We start from the raw sequence: 21,209 nt of genomic DNA, 5'->3' as shown, positions 1-21,209 counted from the left end.
AAGTAGTGCATTTCCCCAGGGGCAAGGGAAATTTACACTGGAGCCGCTGGGAGCGGAACGGAGATCTTCCGGCTACAGAAACCTGCAAAGAAAGACACTCAAAACAGAAAAACACAAAAGGAAACAAAATCGATCACCAGGCAAACTGGAGGGGCGGAGAGCCAGAGGAGAGAGGGTGGATGGGCGATGGACCTGGCTGGACAGGAGCAGGGGGGACTGTGAAAGGCAGGGAGAAGATGGAGGGAAGGAAACAAGCTCAACAGTTTGGTGTCCTTCCAAGAGCCCTGGGTTAAAAAACAAAACCCTCCTACCACCCATGCCCACCTACTCTGTGAGCAGCCCTCAAGGGAGTAAAGGGAGCAAGAAAACAGGGAACAGCTTGCACAGTTGAGACGTGTCCATGGCGAATCCCCAGAGGAAATGAGCAGCCCCTGCCCCACTCCCTGGGCCTTCCCCTACTCCCCAAAGCAGGTCCCTCCTCAGCAGTTAGTTATGGGATTCTCCCCCCTTCCACAGTATATCTTTTTTTAAAAAATATTTTTTTTTCCATCAAGGTCATCTTCTGTTTTTCTTTTTTTTTTTTAATTCTTTTTTTTTCCTTCTTTCCTCTTTTTTTCCTCTCTCTCCTCCTAATACACATTTTTTTAGTAAGGGGAATACCATGATGTCGCTCTAGCCCGGCCCCTGGAAGAAAGAAGGAGAGTTGGGTGTTAACATGATCACTGGATAGTTCAGCACAAGACCCTCCCCTATGGGCCCTTGCCCCAATTACTGTGCAGGGAAGAGGGGAAAAGTTCCAATATCCTAAAACTGATTCCTCAATCTCAGAAGTAACAACAAACCTTGCAAACTGAGGGAGGGATAAAGAAGTGCATCTAAGACATTCAAATACAGGAACAAGAGAAAAACACCATTACCCAGTTTTCAGATCTCCAGTTTCTAAACCCTATCTTATGAAAAGCCAAGTCTTATGTGTTTCATGTGTCTATTACTGCAAAGACAGAAAAAAAGAGCAAAGCTACCTAAGCACCACAGTTTATGCTGAGTGAGAAAGTTAATCTTGCACAGCACTGGCTCAATCACAGAGTGAGTATCACAAGTCCTCGCACACCACGTGGGAGGATCACCTAGCCTTTGGTATGCTTCCAAGCAGCAATGACCAAGAAGTGCTTTCACTGTCCTAAGGCTCTGTTTTCCTTAACTTTCTGCATTAACACATTTATTGCCACTAATTCCCAAAGGGGAAAAGAGACTGAGGGAAGAAATGCCTCTCAGAACAGGTCAGCCCTTATCACCAATTTCTGCTCCAGAAAAGATAGAACTGGCTACATGACCCGATCTGTAACTATCTTCTCACCCTGAACAAGCAGGAAACCAAGTCCCTAGAGACCAAGGGGGGGTGGGGGGAGGGCAAAGAAGGGAAGGTCCTCAGGAGAGAGGGCTCATGGGAGGCGGGGCAGAGGAGCAGCCCATCTATCCTGACCTGTAGACTCGACCCCGGGGCCTGCTGTTAAAACCACTGTAGAATCGAGATCGGGAACTGTTGTAGTTGGTGGTCCGGGCACGGTAGCGGGCACGTGGGAAACCCCGGTCTGTTGTGCTGATGCCTGGTCTGTTGGTTCGTTTGGGGATAACCTAAGAATACAGGACAGATAAGAGAAAGCCTCGGAATCTTCCTGAAGAATTTCTACAGAGAATAGCAGCTAAGGTGCTAGGCTTACCTTGATCTGTCTTCCTCTAAACAGGGACTCATCTAAGGCTAAGGAAGTCCTCACTGACTCTTTGTCGGAGAACTCTATATATGCAAACCTATAAAGAATATCACTTTATCAATGAGTTTACAAACAGCTCACAGGCTAAGTTCAATTCTGCATGCTTTATTGGGATACAGTGAATCCATATTTTTAAATATCAAAATTTCCAGCAGACCTGTAATCCCAGATACTTGGGAGATTGAGGCACAAGTTCAAGGCCTGCTACAGGGAGTTCAAAGCCAGCCTAGAAACTAAGAAAGACTCTACTCTGCACAATTTAAAATACAATACCTATAGTGCAGAAATTTTCTCTACTTTTATTAACTTAAAATGACATAATTTCATCCTTCCATTTTGGAGAACAATTTTGCTGGATCTGCAATTGAGTTGACTGTGTTTTTCTTTGTTTTTAAGATTGTCATTCTTGGGCTGGAGAGATGGGATAGCAGTTAAGGAGCTTGCCTATGAAGCCTAAGGATCAAGGTTCAATTCCCCAGTACCCATGTAAGCCAGACACACAAGTTGGTGCATGTCTCTGGAGTTTGTTTGCAGCAGGTGGAGGCCCTGGCATACCCATTCTCTCTCTCTCTCTCCCTCTACATCTTCTCACTCTCAAATACATAAATAAAAATAAAACATTAAAAAAAAATAAAGTACAAAACCTGGGGTTGGAGAGAGGGCTTGGTGGCTAAACATGCTTGCTTATAAAGCCTGATGGACTGGTTCAATTCCCCAGTACCCGTGTCAAGCCAGATGCACAAAGCAGTCATGTGTTTGAAGTGGCAGGAAGCCCTAATGGGCCCATTCTCATTCATGTGCTTTCTCCATAAAAAATATTTATAAAGTACAACTCCCTATGCATATCAATACTAATACTATGTGTCAATAGACAAAGACCAGAGCAAGGAATCACTGCTCTATATAAATTAAGTTATTCCTAAGTGTGTAGCTTAATGGTAGAGTACATGTCTAGCATGTTTAAGGCCTTGGGCAGGGGAAGGGAATAAGGACATATAATATGCACCATTTATTTTTATTTTTGCATTTTTAAATTTTTATTTATTTATTTATTTGAGAGCAACAGACACAGAGAGAAAGACATAGAGGGAGAGAGAATGGGCGCACCAGTGTTTCCAGCCTCTGCAAACGAACTCCAGACGCGTGTGCCCCCTTGTGCATCTGGCTAACGTGGGACCTGGGGAACCGAGCCTCGAACTGGGGTCCTTAGGTTTCACATGCAAGCGTTTAACCGCTAAGCCATCTCTCCAGCCCACCATTTATTTTTAAACTGATTAAAATCTCAGCTGATGCCTTTTCTTTGTTTTCAGTAAAGTCTTGCTCTAGCCCAGGCTGACCTGGAATTTCCTATGTAGTCAGAGTGGCCTCAAACTCAAGGCAATCCTCCTACCCTTCCCTCCCAAGAGCTGGGATTAAAGGCAGATGCCACCATGCCCATCCTGAAGTGCATGCTATGCTTATACTCTCACTTTTAATAAAACTGCCATTTTATAGCCCAGCATGGTGGTGCACACTTTTAATCCCAGCACTCAGGAGACAGGTAGAATGATCACTGAGAATTAAGAGGCAAGCCTGAGAATACACAATGAGTTCTAGGTTAGCTTGGGTTAGAGTAAAACCCTACCTTGAAAAACACAAAAAAGCAAGGCTGGTCATTTTACTACTAAAGAAAAAAAAAACAAAACTCAACTTATTCCTCTACATACCCTTTGGGATGGCCACTAAATTTGTCACAAAGTATGGTAACACGGTTGACTGAACCACAGCCATGAAAGTGAGCTTCCAACTCTTCTGCAGTTGCGCCATAGTCCACCTAAGAAGGGAGACCTCACATAAGTACTGGCCAAACTCCTGTTTGTATAGGTACCCTGCCTAGCCTTTGGCCAGGGCCATAGATAGATAGATGATAGATAGATAGATATCCAAGGCACATTAAATATGGTTCTCTAAGGAAGTAATGCCTTTTCCTCTAGCTCCAAAGTCCATGTTGATCATTTCATGTTTATTCTATCTCTTCGCAACCATCTATTTCACCCTTAATATTTAACTCCTAATGCATATAAATACTATTGGTGTATTAATAGACGAAGACCACCCTTATTGCCCTCCCTCCTTTTTTTTTTTTTTTTTGAGGCAAGGGCTCACTCTATCCCAGGCTGACCTGGAATTCACTTTGTAACCTCAGGCTGGCCTTCAAATCAGAGATCCTCCCACCTCAGCCACCAAAGTGCTGGACTCGAAAGTCTGTGCCATTATACCCAGCTTACCATGGCCAATTTTTTTTTTAATTTTTATTTATTTGAGAACGACAGACACAGAGAGAAAGACAGATAGAGGGAGAGAGAGAGAATGGGTGCGCCACGGCTTCCAGCCTCTGCAAACGAACTCCAGACGCGTGCGCCCCATGGCCAATTTTAACACCCCTTGGTTTTTTTGTTTGCTTTGTTTTGTTTTTGGAAGTAGGGTCTTGCTCTTGGTTCAGGCTGACCTGGAATTCACTACATAGTCTCAGGGTGACCTCACTCAAACTCATGGTGATCCTCCTACCTCTGCCCCCTAAATGCTGGGGGTGTGCACCACCACACCCTGCTTAACACCACTTGTTTTAACAAGTAATTGCTGCTCTACATAAAATGTTACCCTGGGTGTAGAGCTTAGTGGCAGAGCACTTACTTGGCAGGTTCAAGACCCTGGATTCAATCCAAAACTGCCACAAATCCTGGAAATAGTTCTTTCAAAATTATGAAATAACTCCCCACAATGAGAATGTTCTTGGTAGCCAGGCATGATGATGTACTCTTGTAATCCTGGTACTCAGGAGGCTGAGTCAGGAGGATCACCTCAAATTAGAAACCTGCCTGGGCTACATAGTGAGTCCCCTATCCCCCCCCCCCCAAAAAAAAACAAAAAACAAAAAATACAGCTAGGTAGCTGGGCCTAGTGCCCACGCCTTTAATCCCAGCACTCGGGAGGCAGAGGTGGGAGCTCTAAGCCAGCCTGAGACCACACAGTGAATTCCAGGTCATCCTGAGCTACAGTGAGACCCTACCTTGGAAAACCAAAAAAAAAAAAAAAAAAAAAAAAAAAAAAAAAAAAAAAAAAAAGTAGTTGCCAGACATGGTGGCATGAGCCTTTAATCCCAGCACTTGTGAAGCAGAGGAAGGAGGATCACTGAGAGTTCAAGGCCACCCTGAGACTAACTCCAGGTCAGCCTGAGCTAGCTACCTTGAAAAACAAATCAACAAAAAAGTTGGCCAAGCATGGTGGTGCACAACTTTAATTCCAGCACTCAGGAAGTAGGAGGATCACTGACAGTTTGAGGTCAGCCTGGGCTAGAGTGAGACCCTACCTCAAAAAAGCAATAACAACAAGTTAAAAAGAATGTCCAACCGAAATTGGAGCCTTAATACATACATTGCCAACATAGATAGAACGGGCATCAGCTTCCATCTTCTCCTCAATAGACATGATCACTGGGCCAGCTTTGAGGAAAAAAAAAAAATTTTAAACAAGCATATTTTCTACTGAATCTATATATATACACTTTTACCACTAAGCTGAGATTTGTATCTGTTCTGTCTCTGCTGTTTCTACAATGGTGCTTAGTACTCAGAAGCTTCCCAACAAACATTGATAAGGTACTTAATACTCCCTTAAAAAAAAAAATCACAGAAAACAGTAAAGGAATGCTCCTACTCCCTAAATCAAATCCCTACTGAACAGCTTTGGTTGAAATGCCTGAAATACTGAACAAAATTAAACGGGTTGAGATTTGACATTTCTATATTAAAGAAGCCCCTATGGCCAAGCAGCTTTTTAGAAACCCTGACTGAAGGGTCTCCTACTGAAAGGAAAAACGTTAAGACTTGAAGGTCAAATGCCAGCTGGCAATCTGGAGTAGAAGGGTAAAGGCAAAGAACAAAGAGAACACACTTATAAAAGAAACAAAAGGAGGCACAAGACTACCATCGCCAAGACGGCTAGCTGCCTTACAAAGGCCAGCAGAACACAATGGTCCACGACACCTGTCCAGTAGGTATTGTTCAGACAGGCAGTTCCAAGGTCCTGACATCTAATGCTACATCCCCCAGGCCCCTGCAGCACCCTTCCAACCGGAGGACCTGTACTGCCGGGCAATCGACAGTCTACTCACCATTGCCTGGAGGAGGACTCATGTTCATCTGCTTCTCTACCTCGTTCTGCAGCTCCTTTAGCTTTTCGGCCTCTTCCTCCATCTCCCTGACTCGTGCTTTGATCGCTTCCAGCTCCTACAATGAGGGAGGAGGGCATGCAGAAAAGCTTAAGAACAACCAACGCAGGGGCTGTGCCTTACTTTCAGTTGGCACCGGGCCCCAGCCATGCTCGGCCATTTCCCACGTCTCACAAGAGGGCCGTGATGAAAAAAAAAAAAAAAATCAAGTTACATTCTCTAGAGCAACCCCAAGCTTCCAAGACGCCTATCAACCCGCCCCAGACCCGTCCCTGGCCACGTTATTCCCCGCCCAACCCCACCCCCAGCCGGCCTCCCTCTTGACCCAGCGCTGGGCCTCCCGTGACCCGGCCCGCCGGCTGCCGCCAGCTACTCGCTCGCCCTCCTTCCCTCACCGGGTCCTCAATGGCGCCGTCCCCGGGGTCACCCTCGACCAGCCCCGGCTCTTCCTCCTCCTCCTGGCTGCCGGGGGCTGCCGAGCCAGGCCCAGGGCCCGGAGCTCCCGGGGGGGCGCGGGGCCGGGGCGGCTCCTCTTCGGGCTCGGGTTCCGGCAGCAGCTCCCCAGGCTCCAGTTCCTCAGACTCCAGGCCGTTCCCGTAGTCCCCTGCGCCCCCCGGGTCCCCCTCCCCGGCCTCCCCACCGGCCCCGGGCACAAGATGGCGCCGCCGCCCCGGCCCGGAGCCCCGACCGCCCGCAGCCCCCGCTGCTGCTGCCGCCGCCGCCGCCGCCGCCATCGCCGCTCAGACTGGGGCCCGCCGCCTGACGATTGGAGAACTGTGCTGGCCACGCCGAGGATTCATTAGTCAAGCGTCCCGCCCGTCACCCCGAGCTACAACCCCATTGGAGTGCGCTACTTGGCAATCAAATAAGACCCCACCTCCAAGGCGGGCCGCTGCGCCAAATCCTCGAATCCTGGCAAGGGAAGTCTGTCTGTCAATCAACACGTCTCACCTCCCCTCGAGTCAGGTAACAATGCAACACTGTGACGACATTCCGCTTCCTCCCCGCACCCATCCCGTCCACGGGTGGGTTTACAACGTACGGGACGCTCCGCGATTGGCTCCTGACCAGGTGACGGGCAAGAACCTATCTTCCGGTCGTTTCACCCGCAGAGGCCCAGTCTCAGACACCGATTGGCTCCCGAGATTCGAAGGACTGACACCCTTGGCGTGACCAGCGAGCCTTGATCCCGAAGGGACTTATTGGCTTGAAAGGAGGGGCAGTCTGAGACCACGTGACTGATTAGCTCCGGCGGGGGCCGCCATCTTGACAGCACTGCTTAACCACTTAGTGAGGTGCTGGAGGCCAAAACGGGGTGGAAACGTTTGGAAACTAGTCTCCAGACCAGAAGAGTAGGTGGGATACGGTCAGAAGTGAAGGTTCAGAATTTAAAAAAAAAAAAAAATTCTCACTGCGATCTGCAGAGCAGGCCCGTGTCCTCAGTTCCAGCCTGTTTGTTGTTCTGCACCTAATGAACTTAGGTTCCACTGGCACCCTTCCAGTCCGCACCACTACCAGACAACCCCCTTTTCCTGGCTAAAGTATCCTTACTGTGGTCTTAAGACACCCCGTAACTCGGCTACTCTGCAAATGTTATCGCCACACTTCTCATTACAGTGTGTACCTGGCCTGTGACTCTCCTTAACAACAAAGTCTTCCACCAGCTTGTATCTTGAAACAAATAGGCCTCCCTCTACTGTACACTCAACCATTTTTGGCTGTTTCGTAACTAGGTGTGAATGCCTGCAGATGGGGGGGGAATGAGGGTCGCGCAAATCCTACTTATATTTGCATCCCGGAATGGCAACATGCATAACACGGAGCGCACACATATCCTGTTGGATATTTGCTGATCGAAGTATGCATTGATTGGAGGATCTAGGTGCCACCTATCATTTTCTGCAATTTCCCAGCTCCCAACCTCTCTTTCAGACATCGGAGGAATTTCTCCAGGGAAGTTCTCAGACATCTGCACCTGAGATATCAATGAGATCTGACTCCTGGGGAAAGTAGGGTAGCCACATTTTAGCAGCAACCCCACAGATTTATTAAAAGAGTTAAAGGGGGTGCAGTACTAAATTTGTAAAAAGGGGTTTTGTAGGTAGACCAAGCTATAAATTTGAGAGCCAGATTCATACAAACCCAACCAAAAAAATTAAACAGCACGAGGCTGGAAAAATGGCTCAGCCATTAAAGATGCCTGCACATTTCAATTCCCCAGTACCCCATAAAGCCAGATGCACAATGTGGTACCTGTCTGGAGTTCTTTTGCAGTGGCAGGAGGCCCTAGCCTACTCATTCTCTCTTTCTACCTTTCTCTCTGTCACTATCTCAAATAAATAAAACTTAAAAAAAAAAATTAAACAATATGGATAGAACAAAGATTTGGACAAGAGAAAATTCCTATTAGCAAACCAAAAAGTCAAAGAATACTCACAGCCCACACTTAACCCTTACTCCCAACACTTTCTTGCATTCCTTACCTTAGGACCTAGGGAACTAGGAGTAGAGTCAGTCTTCAGGCAGGGCTGGAGAGATGGCTTAGTGGTTAAGGTTCTTGCCTACAAAGCCTAAGGACCCAGATTTGATTCTCCAGGTCCCACATAAGCCAGATGCACGTGGTGGCACATGCATCTGGAGTTTGTTTGCAGTGCCTAGAGGGCCTGGTGAGCCCATTCTCTCTTTCTGTTTCAAATAAATATTTTATTTATTTAAAAATATATATTACTTCAGGGCTGGAGAGATTGCTTAGTGGTTAAAGCACTTGTCTGCAAAGCCTAAGGACCCAGGTTCGATTCCCCAGTACCCATGTAAGCCAGATGCACAAAGTGGTGCACCATCTGGAATTCATTTACAGTGGCTAGAGGCCCTGGTGCATCCATTCCCTATTCCGTATCTACCTCTCTCTCTTTCTCTCAAATAAATAAAATATTGTTAAAAATATTACTACAGGGCCCAGTGTGATGGCACACACCTTTAATCCCAACACTCAGGAGGCAAAGGTAGGAGGATTGCCAAGAGTTCAAAGCCACCCTAAGAATACAGAGTGAGGGCTGGAGAGATGGCTTAGTGGTTAAGTGCTCGCCTGTGAAGCCTATGGACCTCGGTTCGAGGCTCAGTTCCCCAGGTCCCACGTTAGCCAGATGCACAAGGGGGCGCACGCGTCTGGAGTTCGTTTGCAGAGGCTGGAAGCCCTGGCGCGCCCATTCTCTCTCTCTCCCTCTATCTGTCTTTCTCTCTGTGTCTGTTGCTCTCAAATAAATAAATAAATAAATACTTTAAAAAAAAGTATATTTAAAAAAAAAAAAGAATACAGAGTGAAATCTAGGTTAGACTAGGCTAGAGCAAGACCCTACCTCAAAAAGCCAAAATGAATAAATAGGACCAGGCGTGGTGGTGTACACCTTTAATCCCAACACTGGGGAGGCGGAGGTAAGAGGATCACTGTGAGTTTGAGGCCACCTAGTATTACTACAGAGTTACAGGTCAGCCTGGGCTAGAATGAGACCCTACCTTGAAAAAAATAGTAAATAGATAAATAATAAAACACCAAAAAATTACTATAGAACCAGCCAGGTGTGGTGGCACACTCCTTGAGAGGTACCGGCAGAAAGATCAAGTGGTCAAGGCCAGGCAGGAGGTAGAAGGATAATGTCATGAGTTTGAAGCTAGCCTAAGATTACAGAGTTCTAGGCTAGCCTGGGCTAGAGTGAGACCATATCTTGAAAAAAAAACACAATAAGTAAAATATTTTTATTTAATTTGCATGTGAAGTTGCACTTAACAGTTTCTTGCCCCTGCCAACTGAACTGAACACCAAACACATGTGTCACTTAACTGCTGAGCCATCTCCCTAGCCCCTAGCATATTGTTTACTTTTGCTTGTTTGTTGTGGTTTAGTTTTTCTTTTTTGTTGTTGTTGTTTGTTTGTTTGTTTTTGTTTCTCGAGGTAGGGTTTCACTCTGGTCTGGTCCAAACTGACCTAGAATTTACTATGTAGTCTCAGGGTGGCTTCAAACTCACAGCAATCATCCTACCTCTGCCTCCCAAGTGCTGGGACTAAAGGCATGTGCTACCACGCAGGGCATGATTTGGTTTTTCAAGGTAGGATTACACTCTAGCCCAGGCTGACCTGGAATTCACTATGTACTCTCAGGCTGGCCTCAAACTCACAGCTATCCTCCTACCTCAGCTTCCCAAGTGCTGGGATTAATGGAATGAACCATCATACCTGGCAAAGTCTCAGCTGAATCTCAACATTTTATTTTTTTGTTTTTCCTTTTTGAGAGAGAGAGAGAATGGGCACGGGCATGTCAGGGCCTCAGCATCTGCAAACAAACTCCAGATGCATGCACCATTGTGCATATGGCTTACGTGGGGACTGGGGAATCAAATCTGGGTTCTTTGGCATTGCACACAAGTGCCTTAACTGCTAAGCCTGCATGTTTGATTTCTGAAAAGCCAAAAAAGTAAAATAATTGGGCATAGGAGGAAAAGGAACAACAAAAAGTGTACCAAAAGCTTTAAAAATGTTGAGATCCAGGCTGGAGAGATGGCTTAGTTGTTAAGACATTTTCCTGCAAAGCCTAAGGATCCAGGCTTGATCCTCCAGTACCCATGTAAGCCAGATGCACAAGGTGGCACATGTGTCTGGAGTTCATTTGCAATGGCTAGAGGCCCTGACATGTCCGTTTTCTCTCTCTCTGTCTCTTTTTCTCAAAAAAGAAAAACAAAATGTTGAGATTCAGCTGGATGTGACCTATCTCAAAAACAATGAACTGGGTATAATGGCTCACACCTATAATCCCTAGACTGGAGGGTGATGGGAGCATTGACTTGAGTTTGAAGCCAGCCTAGGTTACAATATGAGACCCTGTTTCAAAAAAGAAGATCAAGACAGGAGTGGTGGCGCATGCCTTTAATCACAGCACTCGGGAAGTAGAGGTAGGAGGATCACCATGAGTTCGAGGCCAGCCTGAGACTCCATAGTGAATTCCAGGTCAGCCTGAGCTCGAGTGAGACCTCGCCTCAAAAAAAAAAAAAAAAAAAGAAAAGAAAAGAAAATCAAGTCAGGTATGGGGCTCTTGAGTTTAATCACAGTCCTGAGGTATGAATTTGAGGTCAGCCTGGGCTACAGTGAGACCCTGCCTCAAACAAATTATAAAACAGTCTTGCTAGGTTTTCTCAGCTGACCTAGGATCAGCAATTGATCCTGCTGCCTTCAGCCTCCCAAATGCCGGGATTACAGATAAAGGCCACCAAGCCCAGTTCTCCTTTTACATTTTTTTGTGAGATTACTAGAAAAATGTAAAGCTCAAATAAATAAAATATTTTTTAATGTAAAACTCTATTGTGAAGCTTGTGTTATATTTCAGCAATGCTCACATGAGACTTGGCATCTTTTTTTTTTTTTTTTTTTTTTTTGAGAGCGACAGACACAGAGAGAAAGACAGATAGAGGGAGAGAGAGAGAATGGGCGCGCCAGGGCTTCCAACCTCTGCAAATGAACTCCAGACGCGTGCGCCCCCTTGTGCATCTGGCTAACATGGGACCTGGGGAACCGAGCCTTGAACCGGGGTCCTTAGGCTTCACAGGCAAGCGCTTAACTGCTAAGCCATCTCTCTAGCCCGAGACTTGGCATCTTTATTATTGAATCATGACTCTCTTTTTTAAGGTGTGTGCCACCATACCTGGATTATTTTTATTTATTTATTAGACACAAAGAGGAGGACAGAGAGAGAGAGAGAATGGGTGCACCAGGGCCTCTAGCCACTGCAAACTCCAGATGCATGCGCCACCTGATGTCTCTGGTTATGTGAGACCTGAAGGATCAAACCTGGGTGCTTAGACTTCACAGGCAAGCACCTTAACCACTGTGCCATCTCTCCAACCCCTGAATCATGTTTCTTTTAAAGGAGATCCTAATTATCTTCTGATATGCCCTGGCCTTACTTGAATTAACTCCCTAGATCAGACCTTTCACTTACATGGAGTGGGCATTTCAAATTTGTATTTGGGGCTGGAGTGATGGCTTAGCAGTTAAGGCCAAAGTTAAAGCAAAGCCAAAGGACTCACATTTGATTCCCCAGGACCCACTTAAGCCAGATGTACAAGATGGCTCATGCATCTGGAGTGCATTTGCAGTGGCTAGAGACCTTGGTGTATTCCACCTCTCCTCTCTTTCTCTGCCCAATAAATAAATAAAACTAAAATATTTTTTTAAAAAAATAAAAAAAAGCTGTGTGTGGTGGCACACGCCTTTAATCCCAGCACTCGGGAGGCAGAGGTAGGAGGATCTCCATGAGTTTGAGGCCACCCTGAAACTACATAGTGAATTCAAGGTCAGTCTGGGTTACAGTAAGACCCTACCTAGAAAAAACAGAAAAAAAAAATTAAAAAAAAATATATAATTTGTATCTGTCGGGGTTAGAAGTACATGTGAATGCCCATCTGGCTTTAGGTGGGTACTGGGAAATTGAACCCAGGCCAACAGGCTTTGGAGCAAACACCTTTACTTGCTTTCCACCTCCCCAGCACCCTGGGATGGCCATTTAAATGTGAAAGAGCCTCTGCTAGGCTGCTTAATTTCCATTTTGATTAGCTAACATTTTGTTGTTGAAGAATTAAACCTGGGGCTGGAGGGATGGCTTAGTGGTTAAGGTGTTTGCCTGCAAAGCCAAAGGACCCAGGTTCAATTCCCCAGGACCCATATTAGCCAGCTGCACAAGGGGACACATGCGTCTGGAGTTTGTTTGCAGTGGGCTGGAGGCTCTCTCTCTCTCTCTCCAGCTGTCTCTGTCAAATAAATAAATATATTAAAAAAAAAAAAAAAGAATGAAACCTGGTCCACAGGCTTCACAGGCAAGTGTGTAATCACCGAGCCATCTATCCAGCCCCATTTTTTTTTTTTTTCTTTTTGGGGTGTGTGTGTGTGTGGTTTTTCAAGGTAGGGTTTTCACTCTAGCCCAGGCTGACCTTTAATTCACTAAGTAGTCTCAGGGTAGCTTCAAACTCATGGTGATCCTCCTACCTCTGCCTCCCAAGTGCTGGGATTAAAGGTGTGTAACACCACGCCCAGCTCTTTTTTGTTGTTTGTTTTGTTTTGTTTGGGGGGGGGTAGGGTTTTACTGTAGCTCAGGTCACTATGTAATCTCTGAGTGGCCTCAATCTCATTGCGATCCTACCTCTGCCTCTCAGATGCTGGAATTAAAGGTATGCACCACCACACCTGACTGTGGTTTATTTTTTGAGACCCCTTCCCTTTCTAGCACTGGCTGGCCTGGAACTTGCTATGTAGACCAGACTGCCTTTGCCTCCTGAATGCTGATATTACAAGCATGCACCACCACACTTGATTAACGTTTTTGGGTTTTTCCATGGTATAGTCTCACTCTAGCCAGGCTGACCTGAAACTCACTCTGTAGTCCCAGGCTGGCCTCAAATGATACAGTATTCTATTAATCATGTTTTCTGTTGTGTGTGTGTCTGTGTTTGTTTTGAGACAGGGTCTCCAGTAACCCAGGCTGGCATTGAACTCCTGATGACCCTTCTGTCACTACCTCCCAAATATTGGGATTACAGATTTGCAGCAGCAATCCGAGTTTCTGGTTGAATTTTAAAATAATTTGTTTATGTATCTCTCCTATATCAACATTTAAGGAAGTTTTGTGTATGTGTGTTCTTTTTCTTTCTTTCTTTTTTTTTTTTTTTTTTTTTTTTTTTTTTTCGAAGTAGGGTCTTGCTCTAACCCAGGCCTCCCTGGAATTCACTATGTTGTCTCAGGGTGGTTTCAAACATGACAATCCTTGATCCTCCCACCTCTGCCTCCTGAGTGCTGGGATTAAAGGCTGTTTGTTTTTTGAGGTAGGGTCTCACTCTAGCCCAGACTGACCTGGAATTCACTATATGTAACATAGTCTCAGGATGGCCTTGAATTCACAGTGATCCTCCTACCCCAGCCTCCCAAGTGCTGGGATTAAAGGCATGTGCCACCATGCCGGGCTCATTAAGGCAGTTTAAAAAAATTTATATATAATTTACTTATTTGAGAGAGAAAGAGGTAGAGAGATAGAATGGGTGCACGAGGGCCTCTAGCCACTGCAAACAAACTCCAGATGCATGTGCCACCTTGTGCTTCTGGCTTTATGTAGGTACTGGAGAATCCAACCCAGGACCTTAGGCTTTGCAGGCAAGAACTTTGATCTATGAGCCATTTCTCCAGTCCAAGGCAGTTTTTAAAAATTTTCTTCTTCTTCTTCTTCCTTTTTTATTTCTCTTTGCTTTTCAAGGTAGGGTTTTGCTCATGCACATGCAAATAATTTTTTTTATTGTTTTTTTTTTTTTTTTTCCCTAGGTAGCAACTCAATGTAGCCAACACTGACCTGGAATCCACTATGTAGTCTCAGGGTGGCTCAAACTCATGGCAGTCCTCCTACCTCTGCCTCTTGAATGCTGGAATTGAGCCAGGTATGGTGGTGCATGCCTTTAATCCCAGACTTGAGAGGCAGAGGTAGAATCACCATGAGTTCAAGGTTACCCTCAGACTACATAGTGAAATCCAGGTCAGCCTGGGCTAGAGTGAGACCCTACCTCAAAAAGAAACAAACAAAATAATGTTGTTGTTGTTTTTTTATTTGCAAGCAGAGACAGAATGGGTGCTCCAGGATCTCTAGTCATACTAAACAAACTCCAGATGTGTGCACAACTTTGTGCATTTGGCTTTATGTGGGTACTGGAGAACTGAACCTAGGCCATCAGGCTTTGCAAGCAAGTGCCTTAACCACTGAACCATCTCTCTAGCCCTTAAGGCAATTTTTTGTTTTCTTCCCCCCAAAAAATCTAGGTAGGCATAGTGTCACACATGTATAATTCTAGCACTTGGAGGACTACTGTGAGTTCAAGGCCAACCTGGACCTCAATAAAGATCCCTCATCTCAAAAAAAAAAAAAAATCCCCCCCAAAAGGATCTGCTATTAAGTAAAGACAAATCAAAAATTTTAGGTTTATTTATTTTCTGATACCAAATCTTACCATGTAGCCCATGCTGACTTGAACTTGATATACTCCTGCCTAGAGTATTACATGCCTGGATTACAGGCATGAACCACAATCACCCCCACATTTGCCATAACTTTTAAGTAAATGTTGCCCAACATTACCAAAAGAGCCATTTGGACAAACAGCATTTGTGAAAAGCTGTTCTTTTTGCCTATACTAAATTAGACCATAATAAAAGAGCATATTGACTAAACTGTGATGACATGAAAAGGTTGAGCAGTTTCTGAATTCTCATTTGGTGTTTCTAGAAAAAACTGTGACAGACAACATAATAGTGCAAATGCTATTGTATCACTAGTGTCTTTAGAATACTTTTTACAGCCAGGTGTGGTAGGGTACCTTTAATCCCATCACTCTAGAGGCCACCCTGAGACTACAGTGTGAATTCCAGGTCAGCTTGGGCTAGAGTGAGACCTTATCTCAAAAAAAAAAAACTTCTGACTTTATTGAGTAACTATAAAAGGGCTGTGATACTAGTGTTTTCCCATTTGCTTTAGCTGCCATTCTGGACTCAGCTGAATTCATGGGCGACTAGCTTTATATTTGAGAATACTACTTAAATATGCTCTGTACATTAATTTTCCTAACCCAGGTTGACCTGGAACTCACCCTGTAGCCCCGAGCAGGCTGGCCCTGAACTCACAGCAATGCTACCTCAGCTTCCCAAGTGCTAGAACTCAAGGTATGCACTACCATGCCCAGCTTTAATTTTCTTTTTTTGTTTTGTTTTTGGTGGTTGTTGTTTTGAGATGAGGTCTCATGTCGCACAGCCTAGGCTCAAACTCAGCATATATCTGAGGCTGGCTTTGAACACCTGATCCTCCTGCCTCCATCACCAGGGGTTGGGATTACAGATGTGCACCAGTATACCAACAAGTCAGGTTTCTTTGTTTGGTTTGGTATTTGTGGCAGTCATGAAATACCATACACTCATATCCTCTTTAGGCTTGGATTGGGGTAAAGTTCTTGGTTGTGGGTGCTTGGTGTTTAGATAGGCTAGGGTGGATGAAGAGGATGTTGGAACAACTCTAATTTATTTATTTTAAATCTCAACACTTTCCCAAATCCCTGAAATTCATCCTTAGTGAGGTCATGAGAAGATTGGTTTAAGGCATGTTCTGATCCCAGGCCATAAAGTATAGAAGTCACAAAACCCTGTTCAGTCCTTCTCATTAAATTTCTGGGCTTTATTTATTTTTTAATATGACCATTACATATTACACAAAAATAAAAGTCAAAAGAACTTGGCATTTATAAATTATTAAATAAAAATACAGGAATATATATATTTATATTTATAGAGCTTTTTCTTTTCTTCTAAACTAACCAAATCTGTTCTCCTGTCATTTCATGATTTTAAAAAAGTAAAATAGTATATGTATGCCCAAGTATAAGTGGGGAATGGGGCTAATAATTGCAGGACTGAGTACATGTATGCCCTAGTACATGTGGGGTGTAGAGAATTAATAACTGCAGGACTGAGTAACTGTATACCCTAGTGTAAGTGGGGATTAATAATAGCAGGACTGAGTTGCTCTACTTCTGCTCCTTCCTTGGCTTCAGCAAAATCCCTTTTTGCCCCTTTGGGGTTTGGAGAGCAAGAAAACATCCTCTCCACCTATTTAATCTTTGAAAATGGCATAAAAATGAAATGGACTTAAAAAGTAGGAACCATACTTAGCCTTCTTGGCCAAGAGCTAATCCCAAGGAACTATATGGCTCTAGAAGAGTCTCTAGTTTTCCCTGACAGAAGAATCTCTGGGGTTTCCAACGCCCCTCAAACTAAGGGCAGAACAGGTCAAAATTCCCCACTGTGGTCCCATCTAAGCTATGCATCTGGAATCCAAGCCCTTTATCCTTTCAGAAAACAGCCTTGCCTTCCACTCAGGTATGAAGGCCTCAGAGCAGGACATTTTGATAACCTGACCATGGGTTCCTGCTGCTCCTGTTTGCTGAAGGCTCCCAGGAATGCTAACACAGACAGGTGTACTTGTAGTGCAGGATAGAGCGAAGAGTCTGCCCTGAACTTTGGGGAACACAGGCTCCAATTTGGAGCTGATGGTCTAGTTGGTGGTTTTCCAACTTTCTTCAGCAGCAAACCCCTTAATGTAAATAAAATCTTACCCTGAACCCCGATATGTAAGACAGCTACAAGGGGAGTTATTCTATCTGAGGGCAAGTTGCCTAGCTTGCTCAGCCCCTCACCCCCTTGTCTCCCAAAGGACTCCTGAGGCTCTGCCAAGCAGCGTGAAAATCAGTGGCCTAGTTTGACCTGAGCAAGTCAGAGGCACCTATCCCAACTGCTTTCCACAGACCAGCTCTGAGTTTCTGGTATCAGCACACTCACAACAGACCCAGTGGTGCATGCAGTCTACCAGTTCCCCCCATAAATACCTTTAAAAAGTGCAACCCTCTCTCAAAAGCTAAAGTCTGAACTAAACACCTGAGGCCAATTTGGTCCCACATTCTAGCAAAATGATGCCACATTCTAGGACCAAGTGAAAATCTCCCGGTCAAGTCAGTTGTGGTTTGGCTAAGTTGATAAGTGCTCAGGATAACAGGCAGGGTTCTAGAGCACTGTGAATGAAGTCAGCATTGAGAAGCAGCAATGTTAGCACTGTGGAAAGTGCAGCAGTGAGGTCTGGCTCAGGGCATGCATTTGGAGTGAAGATCATTGCTCCCTCAAAAGAAAAAGCTATGGTCTGAATTTGTTCTTAAGGACTGGACTGTGAGTTCTAACATTAGCATCCTCAGACTCTGAGTACGAACAAGTAACACCCATGCAAACTGCATGGCCTAAGATGAAACATAAATGGGTGTAGGTCATGGTAGGTACTCTAGAACCCATGCAACTGGCCCCTGACAAAGCAGCACTCACTACAAGCCCACCACAGAATAGGAAGTACCTGTCACCATCACACCCAAGGGGCTCAGCCAAAAGGGCCACCTCATAATATCACCAGCCTCACTGAGACACAGTTCAACACCCACACTGTATTCTAGATCAGCATTTATGTCCACACTCTAAAGGAAAGTTAGCTAGAACCCCAATTTAGAGTTTTAAGTTTCACTTAAATGGTGTCTAAAGGCAACACTTTAGACACCATTGTGCCTAGTGGAAGGGAAGGTGGCAGGCAGGTCCAGATACTGAGGGCTCCACCCACCCAGGCTCCACAGCCCTGCCCTCTGTCAGCCCAGGAGGCAGCAGCAAGTGCAAGATGCACACAAAAGGAGAATGACGAGGAACAAGGCCAGCTGTAGAACTCTTCTCTCCAAAGCCCTGCCAACAGCTTTCTGCAGAGAAGTGCCAGAGCCCTCCATCTGGATACAGTGTTTCTCCTTCAGCCTTGAGGCATCAGGACACAGGAGGGGGCAGAGAGGGAAGAGGGACAGAGAACTACCTTGTTCTTGCCACTGCAAGAGGCAATGTTTGTCCTTAAAGAATCCCACCACCCGATCAAACAAACAGCCCAGCATGCACATGAGCACGCGTGCATGTGCACATACGCATGTCCAAGCAGTTCACAACCACGGCCACCTACCTCTCCCAACCACCATATCACCAATGGATGTGTCTTCTAGACTCCCCAAATCCCCACTCATCCAATGGAGACACAATTCCTTATGCAAGCCCACCTTCCCCAGGTCTGAAAACCAAGTTCCGGGTAGTCGTGTGTCCATACCTATAGGATGACTGCTTCCATCTCCCTACCAAACCCTGGAATCATTCCATCTCCTGGGCCCCTGACCTCCTTTCTTAAAACACTTCCCAAAGTCTCCATCCAGTTCACTCTTCCTGCCATCTGCCTGGCATCCTGAGCTCCTGCACATACTACCTTTTTCCTTCCCTTCTCTGTGCCATGACCATCCATCCATCACACTTCTTCCAAGGGCATTCTCTGTTTTATTCCTTCTCTCCCGGCCCCCAGCCACACCTAGCCCCACCTAACCCTGGACTTTCTCACTTGCTAGCAAAAAAGGCCCCTACAGTTACCAGGGCCCCCAGTGCCACGGCCCCTGTCAGCACTGTCCTCACTGATGCCCAGTTCCCCTCCCGCAGACGCCGCGCCTCCTCCAGGGCCCCGTCCCCGTATAGAGCTGTGAACTCCGCCTGTGGGAGAGAAGGGAAGTAGGAGAGAAAGAAGGAGAAAGGGATATCAGGAGAGGAGAGTGGAGAGAAGAGGAGAGGAAGAGTTCCAGTTCCATCCACTGAGAGCACTATCCCACACCCAGCTACTTCTTCAGCCAAAGCTCTACTGACTATAAACTCCTCTGTCTGCCTCAAGTGATCCCAATCCTTTCTTTGGTAAAACATTCTGCTCAGAACTGGCATCCTTTGCCAAGGCTTAATTAACCACCACCCATCCCTGATCCCACCTCCCATACCATGTCCTCAGGTATAAGGCCTTTTCCTGCAGACACTCTTTGGACAGTGTGTATTAAACTGTGTATTTTGTCCTCTGCTTGGGACCATGAACCCATCCAGTGATTACATGGCATGGCATGCCCTGGAGTGCAGAGTTCAACATGATGCTCTCTCGTCTGATTCCACCTAAAAGAGGAACTCGGCCCTCAAGGCTCCTTCCCAGCACAGCTTCCCCGGCCTCCAATCAAAGCCCCCGTTTTCCCCTGGAGACAAGCCTTGCAGAGGGATGTGCAGAGCAGCAATTGAGAAGCTTCTTACCCAGCCCCCACTGCTGTGGATCCAGTCAGCCAGGCGCGTCTCCAGGTAGGCCACCATCCACTCCTGTACTTGTCCCACCAGTGGCTCCATCTCTTTGTTGACACTCTCAGCACACAGAGCAGCCCCAAAGACAAAGAAGGCTACCAGGCGGCCCCAGTTGGGGCCCCCTTGAAAAAGTTCATCGGAGACCTGGGTGAAGCGTTGCTGGGCTGAGCCTGGGGTCACATGCAGCTGAGCAGCTAGGTCAGAGAAGGTGCGCCGGAAGCGGGTCTCAAACTCATCTCCAGCTGCCCTCATGGCTTGGTGAAGTGGATCAGCTGCTGGGCCCTCTCCAGGGCCAGCTCCACAGACATAACCCTTCTGTCTCAGCTTATAGCCTACAAAGTCAGCCACCAGAGCCCGTGTGTCTGGGGCCGAGGCTGGGGTCGCCATCCGGGCAGCTGAAAGGGGTAAGGATGAGAGTCTGGAATGAATACAGAGAAAATAAAGACAAAAATCCAAAGAGGGCATTTCTGGTTTGGTCAACCCACTGAGATAGGATAAGAAAATGCTTAGAGACCACTGGTCTGGGACAGGCAAGATCAAGCAATTCAAGTTATGGTGTAGGGTCCAAGGTCTAAGTGGCTGGTCACTTATGTCTAAATTAAAACAAGTAAATTTTATTTTTAGAATACTTTAGGATTTTTCTTAATAAGACAACAGCTGCATGGCATCTCTCCATCCCCACCCCCAGTACACACCTTTGTGGCTCTAGGAAAGGGCTTAGGACTTCCCCAGAAGCCCGTCGTGAAGATGTTGGCAGATGCACAAGATGGGGAGGAGACAGGGACTGAAGAGAAAGGTGGGAGACGCCAAGGCCTGTATGGGGCCGAAAGGAAGAGACCACTCACCCAGCCTGGATGGCAGCTCTTAGGACCCAGTGGTAGTGGCGGGGAGCCCCCAGCTGGGGCCTTTCATCCTCCCGGCCAGCGTGGAGCACTAGAAAGGGGAGAAAACGATCAGAACTAGGTGAAGGCCAGGGATCAGGAGCTGGCCTGGAAGAACTGGGGACTGCAGCTCTTGGGACTGGGCCCCTGCCCCCAACACACTACCAGCTGTGTGGCCGAATCCATGTTTAATGACTGTCCTCCCGGGAAACCCAGGGCCAAGGGCTTCCTGCCGACACCATTTCTACTCCTGGCTGCCCCCAAAACAGCCCGAAGGCTCAGCTCCTCCCTGGCCCCCACCCTCGTCCAGTCTCCAATCCCGCCGCCCGCCCGCCTGCCAGGTTAGGGATCTCACGGGTCAGGCTGCTGCGGGGATCCGGCCGTTTCCTGGTGCAGGAGCTGGGAGGGAGAGAGGGAGGGAGGAAAGGAAAGAGGGAGGAGAGGGGGAGGCAGGAGGGAGGGCCCGGCGCCCGGTGATGATGGGGCCCAGAGATGCGTCCAGAGAGAGGGGCGGGGCTGAGAGTTAGACTTGGGAAGGGCCACAACTTGGGGTCTGAGAA

The 21,209-nt window shown here is 46.5% G+C and overlaps 2 protein-coding genes across 2 annotated transcripts in view; one reads left to right on the top strand and one right to left on the bottom strand.

Annotated features, from left to right (window-relative positions):
• Window positions 1–558: 558 nt before the first annotated feature.
• Window positions 559–21,189, bottom strand: LOC101606686 (polyadenylate-binding protein 2). The gene is made up of 12 exons (XM_045155557.1): window positions 21,005–21,189; window positions 20,614–20,701; window positions 19,724–20,163; window positions 19,005–19,150; window positions 7,765–7,982; window positions 6,378–6,721; window positions 5,926–6,040; window positions 5,187–5,254; window positions 3,479–3,585; window positions 1,722–1,809; window positions 1,484–1,635; window positions 559–684 (listed from the first exon to the last, which is right to left on the bottom strand). The coding sequence occupies exons 3-12, from the start codon at window positions 20,153–20,155 to the stop codon at window positions 645–647; spliced, it is 1,710 nt and encodes a 569-aa protein (XP_045011492.1). The 5' UTR covers window positions 20,156–20,163; window positions 20,614–20,701; window positions 21,005–21,189; the 3' UTR covers window positions 559–644.
• Homez (homeobox and leucine zipper encoding) overlaps window positions 20,717–21,209 on the top strand; it is a 91,516-nt gene continuing 91,023 nt past the window's right edge. The window contains exon 1 of the mRNA XM_045154048.1: window positions 20,717–20,990. The gene's annotated coding sequence lies outside the window, so the exon portion shown is untranslated. The remainder of the gene's footprint in view (window positions 20,991–21,209) is intronic.

Source organism: Jaculus jaculus, chromosome 7, assembly GCF_020740685.1.
Source record: "Jaculus jaculus isolate mJacJac1 chromosome 7, mJacJac1.mat.Y.cur, whole genome shotgun sequence".
NCBI classification, from domain to species: Eukaryota; Metazoa; Chordata; class Mammalia; order Rodentia; family Dipodidae; genus Jaculus; species Jaculus jaculus.
This window is presented reverse-complemented; position numbering and strand designations above follow the sequence as displayed.

Excerpts from the sequence above, each read along its gene's own strand:
- LOC101606686 (XM_045155557.1), bottom strand. The coding sequence starts at position 20,155 with ATGGCGACCCCAGCCTCGGCCCCAGACACACGGGCTCTGGTGGCTGAC. Across the intron at positions 1,636-1,721 it reads TTAGAGGAAGACAGATCAAG|GTTATCCCCAAACGAACCAA; the intron begins GTAAGCCTAGCA and ends CTGTATTCTTAG. Across the intron at positions 685-1,483 it reads CCCCGGGGTCGAGTCTACAG|GGGCCGGGCTAGAGCGACAT; the intron begins GTCAGGATAGAT and ends TCTTTCTTCCAG.